We start from the raw sequence: 19,910 nt of genomic DNA, 5'->3' as shown, positions 1-19,910 counted from the left end.
TATTTAACCCGTTTTAAGGTGTTGATGTGTGGAACCATCATGTCATGATTGCCATCGTTCTAGAGGATGGAAGAAAAAAAAAACTACAAGTGAAAATGAGATATCAGAGAGCTACGAGTTGTGAGCTACCCTAAAATATGTTTTATCAATAACTTTGGTTAGGAATAATTATATGTAATTGCGATCAATATCTTTATTATTTACTGTGTTTGTGTTCGAAGTAATAGTTTAAGAGGGCAGCCTCTTCAGAGAAGATGTCAGTGTTAGCGAGCCAAAAACCAAGTCGAGGTTAAGAGGTCAAGATCTTCAGCCGCAATCCAACCAGGCGCGTTTCTCTCTTGTATTGCTCATACATCATCATCATCAGTAGCTTTTGTTGTTCAGCCCTCAGGATTTCAGGAATCACCTGAGACCCAGCATTGAGTAGGGCGCGATATGAAGTGGTACCATCTTCGGGGTGTGATGACCGCCACAGTGAAAATAGAGGTTGAGGAAAAGTGTATTGGATTGAGTGGGAAAAAGGGAGAATCCCAGACGTCCCAAACTCCAGGGGTACCGTTAGGTGTGAATTCGGGGAGAAAAAAGCTCGTTCGGAAACACAAATGCCGTTTATGACGAAACTAATTTCTGTCCCGTCTGGATCCGAGTAGTAACATCAAAGAAATGGAGCTCCGATTACTTCGAGTATAGAATTCAATTCACAAAAACAAATACAAAAAAGAATCAACTTCCAGCTTGGTTCTTTGTTTTATAGCCCAAAAGGACTCCCTTTTTTACTTTGAATATTTAAGTGTAGGGATATATTAAATACACTCTTTTGTCCTTTGAATTTTAATATATATAGGTGTGGTGTAACATGGATTCATAAAATAGGATGAAACTTTTCATCTAAAGAGAAGAACATACAATTTCCATCATGGGCAAAATTTGCAGCCTAGGCAATAACGCCGAATGCAAACTAGAATTACGTAAAACCGATAAACATTTGAGGGTCAGATTGTTCACCACTTCAAGTGTGTGACAGATGCAGAATTAAACTAGTGATTTAGTCTTTGCGAGGGCTGGACTCAAGGAACTTGGCATAACGTTCAGATTTTGCTCCGCTTTTGTGATCATAGTACTCGACCACTGCAGCTCCAGCTAATGCAGCTAGAGTCAGAGCCTGTGCATGCAACCTGGATTACCACAAGTAAAGTTAGCCACAAGTGCAAGAAAAACATATAAAAGTTGAAATTCATGTGATAACTAAATCTATAGAATTCATACATTCTCTGTGATCAGTTGGAAAAAGTAATGATGGCATGAGAATATGTGGTTTCAATCGAAAAAATCAAATACGATGGTAAAAAAGAGAGGCATATATGCATTGCTGAAAACTAATCTTTAAATACTAGAACAGAGTCTTTTAGTCCTTCAAATTTAAAAAATCATACAACGTTTCAGTTTTTCTATATTACGTATTAAGTCAAACCAAGTTCTTTTTAGCACTAACAGGGTTGATTTGCAAACACTTTTTATTTGCTGCAGGTCAGATCAGATAATCAATATAGGAGTCATTCATTCTCGATAACACTTAGAAACATTTTCCATACAAACCTCAGTGGTCAAAGATACCTAAGAAAGGCGGCTGCCCTTCATCTGGCCAGGAGCAGGCGAGATGCCTTATTTTTTTAAATTGTTCGATATTAAACAGTTTAAATTGTCACTCATCTTCTGTTTTTGGATATACTATACCTCTTTTATCAATAAAACCAATGCAAGGTTTCAGCTCCGAATCAAATAATTGCTTTAATTATTAATCAGGTGCACCATGAAGCTATTATTATTTATTTATTTATTTTTGGTAACCATGAGAACCCGTTACGAGAAAACTCACACAACCTGTCAATACCCTGCTAATCAACAGAATCAGGTATAATGAAAATTTAAGCTTGTGCTAGACAGGTGGCCTACAAGATATGGTAGGAAACCAGTGGAAGCATGATTCGAACTTGAGACATTTGCTAGAGGGGAATCAGGTACTTACCACTGCACCACCCTTGAAGGTTAGTATGAAGCTATTACTACTCTAAAATCTTTGCTTATGTTTATGTTGCAATTGTTATGTATCAATTTATGCAAAGAGTTAATTTCCACGTATATTTAGACCTTCTCCAACAACCCCCCTCGTGAAGGGCGCCTGTTTGATGTGGAGGAGAGGAGCCCATGAAGACGGACACCCCCACTGCAGAGGAGTAGCCGGGCAGACCGACGTGGAGAGCGGTCAGTGGCGCCCGCCCTCCCCTCGAGCTACGAATGATCTTATAGAATCAAACCATAGTCATATGCAATTAAAATAAATCTTTACTTATATTCTTCTCATTTCATGCGTATTATACATATATATAACTTCTTTTTTTCATATCATTGTCCTTTTTGCCTCTAGTGTGCGAGGTGTCTGGTTTTTTTTTTTTTTTTAACGGCGAAAATTCTATGATTATAGAACGACGGGCCAGCAAGCTGTAAAACCCAAATGTACAAGAGCAAAACAAGGAAAAACAAACAAAAACGAACAAAGATGAAGCCGACCTACAATCTTATTTTATGACATCTCTAATATTAAAGTCCTTCCACCTATCCCAAACTAAATTCTTCAGCCGTGCCCGTTCTTTTATCCACAGAAACGATATTTCTTTGATGCCTTCGATCGATTCCATTATCAACCTTTCTTTTTTGTTGAATTCCACCTCATTCCTATCTCTCCATATTTGCCAGAAAGTTATCATAAAGATTGCTTTAATTAACTTCTTCCATTCCTTTGAGCCATTGTACTCATCTACCTTTGCAAACCAGTCTCCGCATGATTCACTGTGCAACCGAACCGGAAGTTTTAACCAAATCAAGACATTTCGCCAAATAGCTCGAGATTTCAGACAACTAATGAGAAGATGGTTCACCGTCTCGTCCTCTTTTTTGCATCTGGAGCATATCTGGTTTTCCATTTGGACTCCCCTTTTGACTAGCTCCACTTTAACCGCTATGCGATTCATTGTAGCTCGCCAAGTAAAAAGATTGACCTTTGGTGGTGCCCATTTGTTCCAATGTTCCCATTCTACGTCATTCGCTTCCAATGATTTTTTTGTTATTTCATCTCTCAGTAATGCAACCGAAATCTGCTCATTCTTTCTCGGATTCCACAACCAAACATCTTCTTTATCTACCAGTTTCTGTTCCTTTAACACATTCATCATGTCATCATATTGTTTCTTCTCCTGTGCGTTCCTTATCTTACGTATCCATTCCCAGCTCCACTTACTCGAGCCCCCTTCCGATGTTACGCTTTGATGTATTGTGGCTTCTTTGTCTTTTGCCAACGCGAAAACCGCAGGGAACCGGATCTTCATAGGCTGACCCTCTGACCAAGAATCCAACCAGAACCTCGTCTTTTTACCGTTACCGATCTCAACCCCCAAATTCTTGTTCAGAGATAAGTTAAGTGCCGTTAATATCTTCTCTATGCTGCATATATCTTTCCACGTACCGCTCACTTTCTGTTTCGTAGGGATTATTGAAACTGAATTTTGTTTCCGATGAATACTATTAACCACATTGACCCATAAGGCACTCGGGTTCTCTTTATATTTCCACCACCATTTTGCTAAGAGTGCTAAATTAGCACTACGAATGTCACCAATTCCCAACCCCCCATATTTTTTAGCCTTTACTATTTTTTCCCAAGCTATCCATCTCATTTTATTTTTCCCACTCTTGAATCCCCAAACGAAGTCTCTTCTTATTGCCTCAAGCTCCGTGATCACTTTTTTAGGTGCAAGAAAGATTGAAAAGTAGTAATTGGGTAAGGCACCTAAAACTGCTTTTGCTAATACTATTCTCCCTGCCATGGATAAAGATCTCGCCTTCCAAGATGAAAGTTTGGAGTTAAACTTGTCTATAATTGTCTTCCAATTCTTTACTCTTTTCATGTTGGCCCCAATTTGTATACCCAAAAAGCTGAAAGGAGTCGTTCCGGCCTTGCAACCAAGACATTTTGCCATGACTTCTATATCTTCCACATTTACCCCAACCCCAAATAAACTACTTTTGCCTAGATTTACCTTTAGGCCCGAACATAGATAAAAGCATCTCAAGATTCTATTCAGATTTTTGATGTTTTCCACCGACCATTCTCCTAAAAATATAGCATCGTCCGCATAGCATAAGTGAGAAACCATCGGCCCATCCCTTGGCATAACCACACCTTTGAATAACCCACTCTTTATTGCCCTTCTCATGATTACATCTAATGCTTCCAAAGCAAGGATGAAAAGAAAAGGAGACAAAGGATCTCCTTGTCTCAAACCACGAGACAAACTGAATTCTTTAGTAGGCGATCCGTTGACCATAACCGAAGCTCTACCAGATTTCAGACCCGCCCCTATCCATTTTCTCCATAATAGCGGAAAATTCATTGCTTTTAAATTTGACAAAATGAAATTCCAGTTGATAGAATCGTACGCTTTTTCAAAGTCGACTTTAAAAATGAAAATTTGTTTCTTATAGCTTTTTGCCCAAGCCATAACCTCATTAACTATTAAAGGCCCTTCGAGAATAGATCTACCTTCTATAAACCCGGTCTGTATATTACTCACCAATCCAGGAATTACTGGTTTGACCCTTCTAGCTAGCAACTTTGCAATAATTTTATACATCATCCCGATTAATGAAATAGGCCTAAAATGCTTAACCAAGGACGGATCACGTACCTTCGGGATCAAAGCGATAAATGACGCATTACAACCAATCGGAATACTCGGCTGGTCGTGGAATTGCTTCACCATATTTATAACATATTGTTCTAAGGGTTCCCAATACTTTTTCAAAAATTTGAATGTTAAACCGTCCGGCCCCGGGGATTTATCCTCGCCACATGCCCACACAGCCTCTTTTATTTCCTTTCTTGAGAATTCGCCTATCAATTTCTTTGCCTGAATATCTGTTAATTTTTTAAACCCCCTCTTATCCATCTTCGGTCTTTTCTTCATTGGCTCTTCAAATAATTCCTTAAATACCTTCATAATACCTTCTTTAACTTCTTTTGGCTCGTTTAGAATTCTCCCACCTATCGTAATTTTGTTAATCCGGTTCCTTGATTTTCTGCAGTTTATTATCTTGTGAAAAAACCCAGAGTTTTCATCCCCCAATCTTGCCCAATTTATCTTTGCTTTCTGCTTCAGATCTGCTATCTTTTGTTTTTCATATTTCCTGATTGTGAGTCTCCCCTTGATTCTCGCTTCCTTTTCTTCTTCTTTCAGTACCATTTTTTCAGCCTTACTTTCTATCTCTTCTATACACTTTCTTGCCTTCAATATTTCTTTTTCTTCCTTTTCTTTCTCCGCTTTCCTCCATTCCTTTATCTTTAATTTCAATTTTTTCAATATCGCTGCCATATTCTTCATCCAGTCTTCCCCGTTGGTGTGATTTCCTAATGCATTCTTGATTGTTGCATCCAATCCTTCTATCGACAACCATGAATTGTAGAATCTAAATGGAGCAGGCCCAAAGTCTTTTGTCACACAAGTTAACAGCAATGGATTGTGGTCTGATAGGTGTCTTGGTAAGGCTTCCAGCTTAGCACAAGGCCATTTATTCATGAACGCGTCACATACGAAGATTCGATCAATCTTGCTCATACTTGATCCACTTTCGGTCATGAAAGTGAACCTGGAACCTGACATATGATACTCCAATAGGCCCGTATCCGCAATAAATGTGTTAAACAGCATTGCTCTATAGGCATCAAATTTAGAATTCATCCTATCTTCTTCAATCCTTACTTCGTTAAAATCACCAGCCATCAACCAAGAGCCTTGTCTCCTCTGTTTAAGTAAGAACAATTCCTTCCAAACAGCTATCTTCTTCTGTATATCGTTTGGAACATAAACATTACATATATTCACGATTACCTCCGTCCCTTCGATGATACCTGTTATTACCACATAATACTCCCGTTTCACTGTATCTAACCTTTTTATGAACCTTGGATCCCATATCAATACCAGGCCTCCTGATCTACCATTCGCATCAACTGCCTCCATTTCTATATCATCCATTGGCCAATAGTTTTTTACAATTTCCTCCTTTATAGCAATTACCTGTGTTTCTTGCAAGCATAAACAATTGACATTGTTCTCCCTCACCAATTTACGGACCCATACTGCCTTCCCTTCTCCCCCCACCCCTCGTATATTCATTGACAGAATATTCATTGATTTAGGTCCGTCTCCCTTTCCCCCTTCACAATTTCCCTAATTTGATTATGGAAATTACTTACCTTGATCTTCAAGATTTCACCGACTTTAATTGTTTCCAACGTCTCCAGCTCTGTTGCCTCTTTTTGACTTATCTCCTTACCCACGTGTATAGGTTTATCTTGAACTACATCATCGTTGTTCTTCTGTATAGGATTTCGTTGGACCTCTAACTCCTCGCTCTCATGTTCGGTGCACTGTATCTTGTTCAGGTCTGGTACGATTTCCCCTTTATGTCTTTTATGCTTCTTTGGATCATTTCCCCCAATCTTCCTTTTAACTGACTTTGTAATAGGGTTAATTTTCCAAATCAAATCGTCTATACTGAACGGATCCGAAGGGTCTGTCGCTACCGAGTTAAGGTCAGGAATAATTATTTTATTTTCTTTGAAGACTTGGCCCAAAATATCCACTGCAACAGCTTTGGGCTTCCTCCTATTAACCTGTCTTCCGCTATCTTCTTTTTTCTTTTGGGCCTTAAAACTTACATTACCCACCGGCCCACTATCTTTATTCCCTCTATCAGACTTTGATTCCAAGTTTGACTCTGCATATTCAATCCCGCCTTCCGTATTCCCGAATAGATTTTCCCAACCTTCACAAAACACAAAATTTTCTTGGGACTCATGAGCGTCTATCGAAGCTTCTTTTCTGTCTTTTCGGTTCCCACCCTTTTCGTCTTCCTTTTTGACCTGGTCAACCTTCACCGGACTTTGTACTCCGTTTACCGGAATGACGTTTATGTCCACCGGAGTCTCCTTTCCGTCAACCGGAGTTTCTTTCCTGCCAACTGATTCTTCCCCTTTGACTTCTGTGTTAATTTCAGTGTTTGACGCGTTTCCTTGCGACTCTTTCAATGGGTCCTTCATCTCTTCATCTGGATTAACCTTTGTGTTGTTGAAGACCACCTCATTCAAGAGTAAGTAGTTACCCGGGATGAACTCTGGTGCCCACATACCTGAGAGTTCCGATAACCAGATTGTGAATTCTTGACCTCTGTATACGACCTTAACTTCTTCTTTAACTTCTTTGCCATGATTGACTAGGACTCCTATGCGAGCTTCGTTCAAAATCCCACTATTCACGTTCATTTTGTCAATATATATCACCTTTCCGACTGATTCTCCAATCTTTGCTCCGACTTCTTTGCTCCATAACATTATTGGTATTCCCGTCACTTTAATCCACGCTAGCCTTTCGAACTTGATTGGTTCTCCCTTCCATTCCGTAACCTCTGAAAATAGATCCTCCCAGTAATCTTTGAATCCAATTCTGAAATCTTCTGCTTCGATTTCTGAACCAAAGGTGATCAATATTTTAACCCCTCCCAAATATCTTACCTCCATAGTGTTTGGAAAGATTCCCTGTAACGTTTTATCCAGAGACTTTAATTCCTTCAAATCTTTAACAACTGCAACCACCGATCTTTTCTTTAATGTTTTGCTAAATTCCGTTTCAACATCCGATAACATAATCTTCTTCCCTGCTACGACCTCCCTTTTGTTCCCATTTAAGATATCTTTGTATGACACTTGTTCTTTTCTCCATATGGTAGGACCAGCACTATTATTTTGCTTCATGCAATTGTTATACCCTGGCCTGATCCCCGTACCCTTATCCGCTTTTGGTATGTGATTTGTGTCATAGTGAGAGTTCACCTTGTTCCTATTATCTTCCCTTCTATCCTCCTTTAAAAACTTAGACACATTAACTTTTATCTTTTTGTTACCAATCCAGACGTTATTCAGTGCTTGCAACAATTTATCTAGATCTTTTATCCGCTTAAACCTCACAAAGCCAAACACCTTCCCTGCTCGATCTCTTCTCTTCGGGATGACTGCATCGCATATGACCCCACATGGCTGACATTCTACCCATAGGTCTCTACCTGTAGTCCAATCTGGTAGATTTGAGACAAAAAAAGTTGTTGCTTCCTCCTTTCCATACTGTTTACTACCTTTTATTGGTACTTCCATCCAAGGTCTTTCATGTTCAGCTGAGTCAAGTCTTTCATCTTTCGGCCGCCACACTTTCCTTTCCTTTGCATTCATCCTTCCCCTCCTCCGATGACTGTTATGAATTACCTTCCCCCGTGATCGGAACACCAACCCAATATCCCACCGAGACGACCAAAATAGTCAATCACCCAGAACGTAACTTCTACGAAGTGTTAACGGGATTCGAATCGATCTAGCTGTGCTATACTCGGATAGACGCGACCAATATCAGACCCGCTAAGCCAACAAGAAGAAAGTCCGACGGATGACCAACAGACGACCAATCGACACAAAGCGAAGAGAGATCCGTTCCCGGAGACGAATGGAAGAGCAGTCCGGCGAGTTTAGTAAGAAAGGTCGAGCCTAATTCAGGCGACCTCGCGTGCTAACCAGGCAGAAAAGTCGACGTCGAGTCACCGGCGACACGGAACCTTTCGTATGTAATACATGTGATAAGTATACTCAAAATGATGGTGTGCGAGGTGTCTGGTGCCTTGCCCTAGACAACAACGAGGCTTTCGTGCCTTGGGAATCCGACTACTAAAGTTCACATTCATAAGTCGAATGCAGTTTACAAGAACTTTAGGGCTATTCTCACATTCTACAAGTTATATATAAACTTCAGAATACAAGTAAATCCCACAAATAGCAAAGCTATTGGTAGGGTCTAGGGAGGGTGAGATGTAGGCAAAAACCTTACCTCTATCCCTGGAAATAAAGAGGAGAGACCCCTGACTCCAAGACTAACCGCACACAGACAATCAAAACTAAGTATACAGAAATAGAAAGGTGCCAAAACAAAATGAGAGGTGGAAGAGTAGCATAGTAAAAATGGAAACATATATAACATGATAAGACAACATATAGATATAAATACAAGCAGGCAATCACATGCAAAAATTTTGAAACCCTAGGTTACAAAAAAATAATTAAATTTCAATTCGAAATACCTAAAAATCACCCAAAATAATGTTCAAAGCATAATTCGAAGTGAACGTTCAACAAAAACCTCAATTTATTCATCATGCAGACATCATATAAACATGAATTAAAAAACGGATAGATTAAAAAACCAGAAGGATCTAAAATAATAATAAGAAGAAGAATACCTAGCGTGAATGATCCGGACACTGGTTTTCATACCGGGCTGAGACCAATTGTAAGCGATTGATCCAGCAATTCCACTCAACCACAAGCATCCTGATTGAATTTCCCCAAATATAGATAAAATGTTGATAGAATAAACTGAAACAATACAACGGCAACGTAAAGCAGAAAAAGGAAAAGAAAATTACCGACGGAACGAAGCTTATGCTCGACAATCCACTCTCTGGCGGCGTCGATTTTGGATTCAGCCATGGGTGATCGGTTAATTGCAGAGATGAATGCGAGTTGAATACGGAAGCGAGGTAATGGCACCGTACGAGGTCGGTAGGCAGCTTAACTTTCTTGTGTTTTAAAGGGTTGTTTATTTTTTCTCGTGTAAATTAAATAATTAAATTATATGTTAATCGTTTTAAATTTTTTAACTCATCTATCTATCTTTGTAGCCAATATGCTATGGGGTAGGATCAAATACAAAATACCCTTAACCTAAGAAACGTAGGAACCAGTAATCTATTGACACATGGCATTTAAGCAATTTTCTTGGAGGGGTATAACGGTACTTTTACTCCTTTTCTGTTTTGGGGATAATTCACGTTAGATCAGTTGTGTATACCAGAGATAGTCCAATTAGGTCAATCAGTTCTTCAATTCTTCAATGGCGTATTGCTGAGAGATCAATCGGTTAGTTCAGGTATGAATTCAATTGCATCTTAATAGTAGATCGATCACTAGATCAATTAGTTCAATTGATCCTTCAATAAGAGATCTTATTGATCGATTAATTATTAATAAGCAATTGAAAGATCGATCAATTATTTTAATTACAAATACAATTGCATTATCATTAGAGATTAATTCTTTCTGTTACGAATGCATCTTCATAGAGATTGATTACTTCAAATGGCTACTGTGGATACATGTGTTCATGACGATAGTGGTTCAGGAACGGATAATACGGATGAAGTTCAGAATGTAGATGGTTTGATCTGTACTTATCTTCTTCATTATATTATTATCACTTTTATGTAGTTTAGTATTTTTAGTTGAATTTAAGTGTTTTTGGTTTATGTTCAGGTGTTGATGTTAATGTTCACAAAAAACGTCGTGTTGGTATTGAACGTATCTCCCCGAGAACTGGGTTACCTTATTACATACCTGATGTGCCTTTGTCATCTAGACCTGTAATAGGTATGATATTTTCTTCACTGGAACAAGCTTGCCAGTTTTATGAGAATTATGCTAAACTGGGAGGTTTTACTGTACGTAAGAACACACAAACTACCAATCGTGGTGTTATTAGCTTGAAGTATCTTGTTTGCTCAAAAGAAGGACATAAAATATTTAGGAGAATTAACACTTTGAAAGATGACAAAGAAAGTGGTTCTAAAGAAAAACAGATTAGAAGGCGCCCTTCAATCCGTACAGGATGTCTAGCACATTTACGTTTACAAATATGCGAGACAAACAAGTATAAGGTGTATAGTTTTGTTGAAAGGCATAACCATGAGTTAGTTGACGCTGATGATTATCATTTGTTAAGTGCTGCTAGGAACTTGTCCTACAACAAAGAGCAGTTAATTTTTGATTTATCAAAGTTAAATATCGGACCTATCAAGGCTTTTAATATCATGAGAACACATTTTGGTGGGTTCGAAGAAGTTGGCGCGACAAAAGTTGATTGTAAGAACTTCAAGAGAGATATTAATCTCTTCATTGGCAAGCACGATGCTCAAATGGTTATTAATCGTTTAGAGCTAAAAAGGGATTTCTTACCCGATTTTTCATGTGAGTATTTTAATCTTGAAGAAGGTGTTCTTGGTGGGTTATTCTGGGCTGACCAAGATATGAAACGCAATTACCTTGTGTTTGGAGACGTTGTATCGTTTGATTCTACATTTAGGTCCAACAAGTAAGTTTACATTGATTTTTTTATAAGCAGTATGATATTGTTTGACGTTGTATTATTAACTCAACTCATTAACTTGTGCTGTTATTATGAATATTATCAATAGAACTTATTATCTGGTGTTATTTTAATGATGAATATCAACACAGCTTATTAACTTGTATGCTATCTATACCTGTTGTTGTTTGTTGTCTGTTATTCAATTTGTCTTATGTTCTGTCAACAGATATGACATGGTTTTTGTACCATTTACGGGAATTGACAATCATCATCATAATGTAACGTTTGCTGCTGCTTTATTAGCAAATGAAACAGCTGATACGTATAAGTGGTTGTTAAAAGTATTCAAGAAAGTTTTTGGTAGTGCTCCTCGTGTTGTTGTCACCGATCAGGACGCTGCGATGAAGAAGGCTATAGCAGAGGTTTTTACGACAACTAGGCACCGGTTGTGCATGTGGCACATCATGATGAAAGTTGCAGGAAAGGTTCAAAATGTGTTCTTTTTATTTATTTAATACATGTGTGTTTTTGGTTTTTTTTATTACGTAATCACTGAAATGTGCATTGTGCATGTATGTGTGTTTATTTCACAACTTTAGGTTGGGAAACCCTTAAAAAAAGACAAGACATTTAAGCAACGCATATGTAACATTGTCTGGACTGATTTGATCGAGCCTGTTGAGTTTGAAACCAAATGGATGGAGATGATTAGTGAATTTAATCTGGCTAACAACACATGGTTGAGTGACATGTATTCTTTGAAAGCTGATTGGATACCAGCTTATTACCGTCATGAACACATGTCGGGTCTTATGCGAACAACTTCCCGTTCTGAAAGCGAAAATCACTTTTTTGGACAAGTTGCTAACAGTAGCCTCACGTTGGTTGAGTTTCTAAGCCATTTTGAGACTGCCATGGAAGCACAAAGGTATGCACATCGTAAGAATGACCATGATACAAGGAATACAGTCCCTGAATGGCTTACTGAGGAGGATATAGAGAGAGAGGCTGACAAGATATACACTAGGAACATTTTTAATGATGTACAAGACGAGATATATGCTTCTGTGCACAAATGTACATCGAAGAGTTATACTGAAGCTGGTGATTTTATAAAGTTCTTCATAAAGGACTTACAGTTTCAAGGTTCAGGTTTGTTTGAGGTATATAAATTAATTATTCAATTTATTCTGAATAAAAGGTTTTTTTTAGAACTGAATTATTTGTTTTGTCATGATAAAACAAATTATAAAACTGTTGAGTGTTGTTATAGTGCTACTATGTTTTTATTTATTAGCACAAACTTTTACATCGTGCTGTTATTTGTTTTTGTAGCAACACAACATGATTAATTGTGTTGTTTAGTTCTGACTTTGGTTTAATACAAATATTAAATGTTCATCATGGTGTTGTTATTTGATTAGCCTTATCTTTGTTATGTCTAGGTATTGTTTCGGGAGAAGGATATGGTACTTCAATGTAGCTGCAATAGGTATGAGCAATATGGACTGTTATGCAGGCATGTATTTTGTGTCTTGAGGCTTTGTGAAATAACAGTATTCCCAAAAAATTATATAATGAAGAGATGGACAAGAGATGCTGTTACGAACAATAGTTATCAAGGTTTTAGCAACAAACCAGCTTCTAATGACAACGTTGAAGGTGTACAAGGGGTTGTGCGTGAGATTATGTTTGGGAATGATTATATTGTTAATCGTTTGGTAAACAACATGGAGCAGTTGGTAATATACAGGGATCAAGTGAAACAACAAATGATTAAAGTTGATGAATGTATTGGCGTTCCACAACCCATACCAAAAAAGGATAGGATTGCAAATTTGCTAGGATTTAATCAACCTACTGAAGATACCATACGTGCTCCTGTTGGTATTAGGACAAAGGGTTCTGGTTCTAAGAAACGATTCAAATCCTTTCATGAACAAGCGTCAAAGAAATCAATAAGAAAGCAAAGAAGATGTCAAATTTGTGGTTCGGATGACCATGATAGGCGAACTTGCAACAGAGGAAATGGTGAGAACCAACCAAAATAGGATGTTATGTTTTAATATGTTTCTAGATTCAAGTAATGTAATAAGGTGCTGGTATGACAGTTTTGGTGCTAATATTCATGTACTTTCTTGTCTTTTTTTTTTACATTTTGTTTAGTACTGGTAAAGAAATATTATGGATTTTATGTTCATTATTTCAGTGGTTATCTTGCTAACATAAATATGGATCTCTTTATATATGTTATCTATTATGAGTGTTATTTACAAACCACGTTATTTTGTTATAGAGCTCGTTTAAAAGCTCGAACGAGCCGAGCCTTAATGAGCCCGAGCCCGAGCCCAATCTCGAGCTTGAAATAGAGCTCGTTTTGTTATCGAGCCCGAGCTCAAGCTTGAAATACAAAGCTTGTTTAGGCTCGCGAGCCTAAACGAGCCCATACAAAATTTTAATTTTTTTTATATATAATATATTAATAATGATGATAACATTATTGAGCCGAGCTTTGGCTCGTTTAATCGATGTTGAAGTGAGCTCGAGTCGAGCTTTTAGCTCGTTTAAGGTTATTCTCAAAATAGTTCGAGCCGAGTCGAGTCGAGCCGAGCTCGAGCTTTGGGTTTTACTCACGAGCCGAGCTCGAGCTCAAAGAAGTAGGCTCGAACCGAGCCGAGCTCGAGCTCGAGCTTCATAAAAACCTAACGAGCCGAGCTCGAGCCTGGTCGAGCTCGGACTCGGCCCGGCTCGTTTACACCCCTAATAACAAAACATACATACATCATACTGCATTTGTTTAACCATTGGATTGCTTGCATGTTCATTTTATTCACCATATAATGCATCGAAAGTAAACAACAACACAAACTTCTAGAGTGTGTTAAGTCATAGTGATCAAGTTTTGAACCAACACAATAACATGCACAATAACAACCATGTTCGAAACTATATAGCACTTTCTACCCTTTCTTTTATCCTTTCAAATCGGCTTTTCTTCAGTGCTTCCTTCTCCTCATCACGTACCTTTGCAAACTGACGAACCTCGGCCACAATAGCATCCTTTTGTATGTTAATATCTGACATGAGTATTTTTACAAGATACTTCACCCTAAGATCATTTAGTTGGCCCCTTTGACCTTCTACTTCTTTTAATAGTCCACATAACCAGACCTTGATTGGGGTGCATTTGTACGTCTCCATATGACGCATTACAAAAATACCACAATCCACAGAATTGTAATGGGTCCTCCACGGCATTTCTAAACGTACTGGTTTACACATTTTCAACTCTGATGCAAGTGGATGGCCGACTATTTCCAAGTAGCTGCACAATGTTTTTTGCTGCATTTGTATAACAAGAATTTGTTATAATCATATGAATTTTAAATACAATAAAACTCCAAGAAAAGAAAAGGATAATCTCACCATGATTTGTGGTCGTTGACCATACTTTGCATCAAAATCAGCTTTAGAAGCTAGATTGTCAATGACATGAACTTGTGGCTGTGTCAGATTGAAACAAATGACATAGTAGTGCTTGGAATACAATATTGGGATAAACAGTAGGTCAAAACCAATAATGGTTTTTTTCTCAGTGTCCCGCAAAATTCTATCCATGTTAGTATTGAAAGTCTTGATTCTTTCTTCCTCATTGACTGTTATATCAAAATCTTTATCGCCCTGCAAAATTAGTATTACTTTCGTCAACTTTCAAATATTTACATAAACACAAAATTGATTTGTTTCCAATAACTATTAATGATATGTAGTCTACAAGGTGTTGACTAGGTGCTAATATGTAACCAACACAGTGGTGCTGATATGTAACCTACGCAGTGGTATTGATATGTAACCTACCAGGTGCTGATATGTAACCACAAGGTATTGTTATGCAACCACAAGTGTTGTTATGTAATCTACAAGGCGGTGCTGATATGCAACCACAAGTGTTGTTATGTAACCTAAAACTTACCAGCATATTACAGTAACAAAACATCCTTTTTGGGTCTTTTTTGTTACGGAATTTGTCCTCACTGTTGAGCACTGCAGACCAACAATCTAACACACTTATGTGAACCATCAGCCCTGGATACATTGTCTCGAGCGATACCCTTGGCACAATTATCCCATGTTTCGTTTCAAACACAGTATTCCTGTTTATCAGCATAACTTATTATAAACAAAAACAAATTTAAATGAAAACCACTAATATATTTATATATATATATTATTCATACCAAACATCTTTGTTGGCAGCGAATATGGTTTCTGATATGTTAATTTCGGCCTTTGACCATCTTGTTGCCAAACTGACCTTCTTTCGAGTAAATGGTGAACGCAAGATAGCAGGCAAAGTTTTGTTACGTGTAGGACGAGTTTCTTTTATCTTTGATATTTGTTTCACAACACTTATAGGTAATGGTGCCAATATTTGATTTGGTGGTGTTTCCATCACCACTTCTTGTTCATCGAAACCGTCATCAGTACGCAAAATTGGCATTTTTTTCAATAGCCTTGCAACATTCACATCATCATTATGCTTTGCGGTGCCATCTCTTGTAGGTGTGTTGGTATAGTCGGCTTCATCTAGTGGGGTAAGTTGTGACATGAAGTCAAAACTCGGCTTGTCAGATGGTTTTGCTTGGTTAGTTTGTTTTCTCTCTAAAATAGCGATCTTCATAAAGGCATCTTTTTCTAGTTGTTCCATTGTTAAAAAACCAATCTCCTCTTCTGTTGATTCACTCAACGACATTCCCGCCTGGTTGTTTATTTCTGTAACGTTTTGAACCTTGTTGCCAGAAACATCCCTTTTCTTGTCTCTGTATTTCTGTAAGTTTATCTCCCATTCGACTGCTACTTGTTTTATCCCATCATCATTTGGATATTTATCTATCCCCCTCGTTATCAGACCCTCAACTTCTGTCATGAGACCCTCAACTTCTGTCATCAGTTTATCAATTTGTCCTACCTTCTTCTCAATTAAAATTCTTAACTCCTTAAATAAGCAAAAAAAAAGTTGATGTTTAGACATAACTTTTATGAAAATTTCATCAGATTAACATTACTCACATTCTCATTGGTAGGGTTCGTAGGTGATGATACCAAATCATATGGTTCATATGATGAACTACCTGTGAACACATTATAATTATTCAATCAAATAACATAATTTTACAACAAAATGTGTTGTAGTGAATAATCAAAGGGATCCTCACCTTCATTTTTTTGTAAAAGCAGTAAAAGATCTGTTTTTCATTGTTCTTGATACGTAACCTACATGGTGGTGTTGATCGGTAACCTAAAGGCGGTGCTGATATGTAACCTACAAGGTGTTGATATGTAACCACATGGTGCTATTGTGTAACCGACAAGATGGTGCTGATATGTAACCTACAGGGTGGTACTGATATGTAACCTACAGGGTAGTGCTGATATGTAACCTACATGGCGGTGCTTATATGTAACCACAAGGTGCTATTATGTAACCTACAGGGTGGTACTGATATGTAACCTACAGGGTAGTGCTGATATGTAACCTACAAGGTAGTGCTGATATGTAACCTACATGGCAGTGCTGATATGTAACCACAAGGTGCTATTATGAAACTGACAGGGTGGTGTTGACATGTAACCACACGGTGCTATTATGTAACTATGTAACCTATATGATAGTGCTGATATGTAACATACAGAGTGGTGTTTATATGTAAATGACAAGGTGGTGTTGATATGTAACCACTAGGTGATGTTATGTAACATACAAGGTAGTGTTGTGAATACAAAACGAAATTATTTAATCAAATAACATAACTTTTTCATAATCAAAAGGATGCTCACCTTCATTTTCTGTAATAGTAGTGCCACAACCTTCTTTTTCATTGTTCTTGACGCCCTCTTTGTCGATCACATTTTCTTCATCTTTTAATCTAATAGCCTCTTCCAAGTGACTAAGGAAAGTATAAGTGTTAGCGAACAAGTCATCTTCAAGGTACATAAGTGAAACCGTCCCATAGTGTTGTATCGCTGGTATAGTTGTCATCAAGGATTTTCCTTTCTCATGAGCATACACTAACTGTAATAGATGATTTTTTGAGTTAAAACATGAAATAGAAAATATAAAATACGTTAAGTTGATAAGAATAATATAATTACCGCCAAGAATGTCAATGGGCCATTAAAATGTTCCAAACCACTCCATCCTGCCTTAGTATTTTTCAATAAAGTGACAATGTAGCTACACCAATCCAAATCTTTAATGTCAACATCTGTTGTTACAGAGGGTAGAAACCTCATTAACACCGTTGACCCTTTTGTAGTTTCACCCATTATTGTGTTAAAAACTACTAAGAAGTTCAGCTTGAATATTCTTCCACTCTCATCTGATGCTTTGATTGTCTCAATGACTTCTTTTACCTTTTTTAGCTTTGATCTAGCCCCGTATTGATTTCTAAACTCGGCTATAACAGGGTCACTATAACTCGGTTTACCCATTTCAACTACTTGTTTATCTCCCATAGGTATGCCAAGTACATCTCGGACTAACTCACGTGTTATTTCTATTTTGCGGGTTCCTATATCTAAGTTATTGCTTTCAACATCATAGTTAGTTACAAGCCAATACCCCAAACATGTAGGAACCATGTGCACGTCTAATTGAAGAACACTTGAGAACCCTATTTCTTCAACAACTGCCAATTGTGCAACATTTAAAGATTGAACCATTTCACAAAAGTTTGCTGGGCAGCTCCTTGTTCTAATTCTAGTGGTTGTGATATCCTTGTAAACATGTGGTCTGTCATTGTTCACCTTTCTTTTCCCGTTTTTACATCGTTTCTTAGGTGATTGGATATCATTATCTTTCTTAGGTGATTCAAAATCATCATCTGACCCATTGTCATTCACTGGCTCCTTCCTTTTCTTTGTTTTGGCTGATGCTACATAGCAACACAATGAAATGGCTTACATGTGTATTATACCAACCTTATAAAGAAATAATTATTACAATCATCAAATTAAAGTCATATAAACATAAAATAACATACACTGTTTACTTTTTGTTACAATCTGACAAGATGAAGAGAGTTGTTTATGTGGCTGGTCCTCTTTTTTGTTAACACTAATTCCTGCAAAGTGTTACCAGCACAACATTAGTAAAAAAAAAACAAATTACCCTGATATATAATCACATCTTCTTTTACCTTTTGGCATGGGAGTTTCAAAATCATCATCTGAATCATGTTGTTCACATTGTCGCTTCGCTCTTTTTGAATCTGATGATAATTAACACAATCATTCAAAATTTAAATCAAGTTCATATCATCCTAAACATTTAGTATTATCAAACATCGGTTTTCAATATAACAACACAACCTAGTCATATAACAACACCTCTTGCTCCATTTATCAACACAACATAACAATAACACATACTCTTTGTACATCCGATGACTTATAACACCATAACCCACACAATAAATTCAACTTTTAACGACAAATTATTCGCTTACATAGCATCAATAAAGTGGTGATAGTAACAAAGGTTTTAAACAACTAAAAGCACTAACCAGAGATCTAAGCTAGTGATATAACACCATCACAGAACATCAAATCCTATTTATTAACATCATAAACAACAATTATCAGTCTATCAGGTAACAGTACCAACAACACATTTATGAATTTCATCATATAATCAACACCACATAATACACCACCTTAACAACACCATATTAATCAACACAACAAAAAGCCTAAATCAATCCATATAGTAAAACCCTAACGGAAAAACCTAAATCAATCCATATAATAAAACCCTAAGCTAGTATAACAAAAAATTGAGTAGAATCAGTAACTAGTACCACATTGCACAGTGTTATCTTTCAACATTTCGATTTGTTTCTCACGCTTCTTCTTCTTCTTAAGGTTGATAAGAAACTTTCTCCCTGAAAACTCAACTACATGAGAATGTCAAAGCCCTAACACTAAAAATAGTTGAATCTAATCAATCAACACAACTTACTGCATGAATCTTGTAATTTTCTGAAAGGTTTCATCGCCAATTTTTGAATCTCATCTTCGAATGCTAAGATTGAATCGCTCATTTCACTTTGATTTCAGTTACACTGCGGTGTTAACAGAATGGGAATTTGATGGGAGACCGTTGGAGTTTGAAGGGGTTGTTTTATTTATACAATTCCCATTCTACCCTTTTCATTAAGAAATAGGAAAAGGGAGACGCAAATTAGTAGTAAATTTCATTACAGCCGTTGATTGCGAGGATGGAGGGCTTAGATCGTTTCTCACCATTTGTAGGTTAAGAGTATTTTGTACCGGAACCATCCCCAATATGCTATAGCCCGGTTGGTCAAGTGTTTTTACTCAGGTGGTGTTTGTTTTTCTAAAAAAAATCTGTACAGGTTATTATGTCTGTGTTGCGCAGACCACACGTAAACATTGTCATTTGCAAACTGTTTGTTTTTCTAAAGACGTTGACTGTTTGTTTTTCTAAAGACGTTTCATTAAAAACGTCTGCGTGAGCTCTTTTTTGTGCAGACTTAGCCCAGCCACTTCTAAAATCTTCTAAGGTCTGCAGAAGGTTATACACCACCACCG

At 37.4% G+C, this 19,910-nt stretch overlaps 3 protein-coding genes across 9 annotated transcripts; 1 reads left to right on the top strand and 2 right to left on the bottom strand.

The window, feature by feature from the left end:
* Positions 1-859: 859 nt before the first annotated feature.
* On the bottom strand, positions 860-9,740 carry LOC110890498. Its single transcript, XM_022138115.2, has 3 exons — positions 9,580-9,740; positions 9,394-9,484; positions 860-1,175 (listed from the first exon to the last, which is right to left on the bottom strand). Exons 1-3 carry the CDS (start codon positions 9,641-9,643, stop codon positions 1,046-1,048), a joined length of 285 nt encoding a protein of 94 aa, XP_021993807.1. The 5' UTR covers positions 9,644-9,740; the 3' UTR covers positions 860-1,045.
* A 186-nt stretch (positions 9,741-9,926) lies between these two features.
* Positions 9,927-13,527, top strand: LOC110890497 (protein FAR1-RELATED SEQUENCE 5). Of its 4 annotated transcripts, none has more exons than XM_022138112.2 (6): positions 9,927-10,082; positions 10,276-10,379; positions 10,466-11,300; positions 11,524-11,782; positions 11,897-12,460; positions 12,743-13,527. In XM_022138112.2, exons 2-6 carry the CDS (start codon positions 10,292-10,294, stop codon positions 13,346-13,348), a joined length of 2,352 nt encoding a protein of 783 aa, XP_021993804.1. In that variant the 5' UTR covers positions 9,927-10,082; positions 10,276-10,291; the 3' UTR covers positions 13,349-13,527. The 4 variants fall into 4 exon arrangements, with proteins under 4 accessions (XP_021993804.1, XP_021993806.1, XP_035835304.1 ...); XM_022138114.2 differs by having other exon boundaries at positions 10,276-10,370; positions 12,743-13,512; XM_035979411.1 differs by having other exon boundaries at positions 9,978-10,072; positions 10,276-10,370; positions 12,743-13,512.
* Positions 13,528-14,082: 555 nt separating this feature from the next.
* Positions 14,083-19,489, bottom strand: LOC110890496. Of its 4 annotated transcripts, none has more exons than XM_022138109.2 (11): positions 19,318-19,489; positions 19,157-19,252; positions 18,497-18,568; positions 18,341-18,421; positions 17,451-18,226; positions 17,136-17,370; positions 16,368-16,429; positions 15,536-16,293; positions 15,271-15,451; positions 14,724-14,978; positions 14,083-14,639 (listed from the first exon to the last, which is right to left on the bottom strand). In XM_022138109.2, the coding sequence occupies exons 1-11, from the start codon at positions 19,397-19,399 to the stop codon at positions 14,244-14,246; spliced, it is 2,994 nt and encodes a 997-aa protein (XP_021993801.1). In that variant the 5' UTR covers positions 19,400-19,489; the 3' UTR covers positions 14,083-14,243. The 4 variants fall into 4 exon arrangements, with proteins under 4 accessions (XP_021993801.1, XP_021993802.1, XP_021993800.1 ...); XM_022138110.2 differs by having other exon boundaries at positions 17,451-18,232; positions 18,350-18,421; XM_022138108.2 differs by having other exon boundaries at positions 17,451-18,232; positions 19,318-19,488.
* Between the last annotated feature and the right edge of the window lie 421 nt (positions 19,490-19,910).

This window comes from Helianthus annuus, chromosome 11 (genome assembly GCF_002127325.2).
Source record: "Helianthus annuus cultivar XRQ/B chromosome 11, HanXRQr2.0-SUNRISE, whole genome shotgun sequence".
NCBI classification, from domain to species: domain Eukaryota; kingdom Viridiplantae; phylum Streptophyta; class Magnoliopsida; order Asterales; family Asteraceae; genus Helianthus; species Helianthus annuus.
This window is presented reverse-complemented; position numbering and strand designations above follow the sequence as displayed.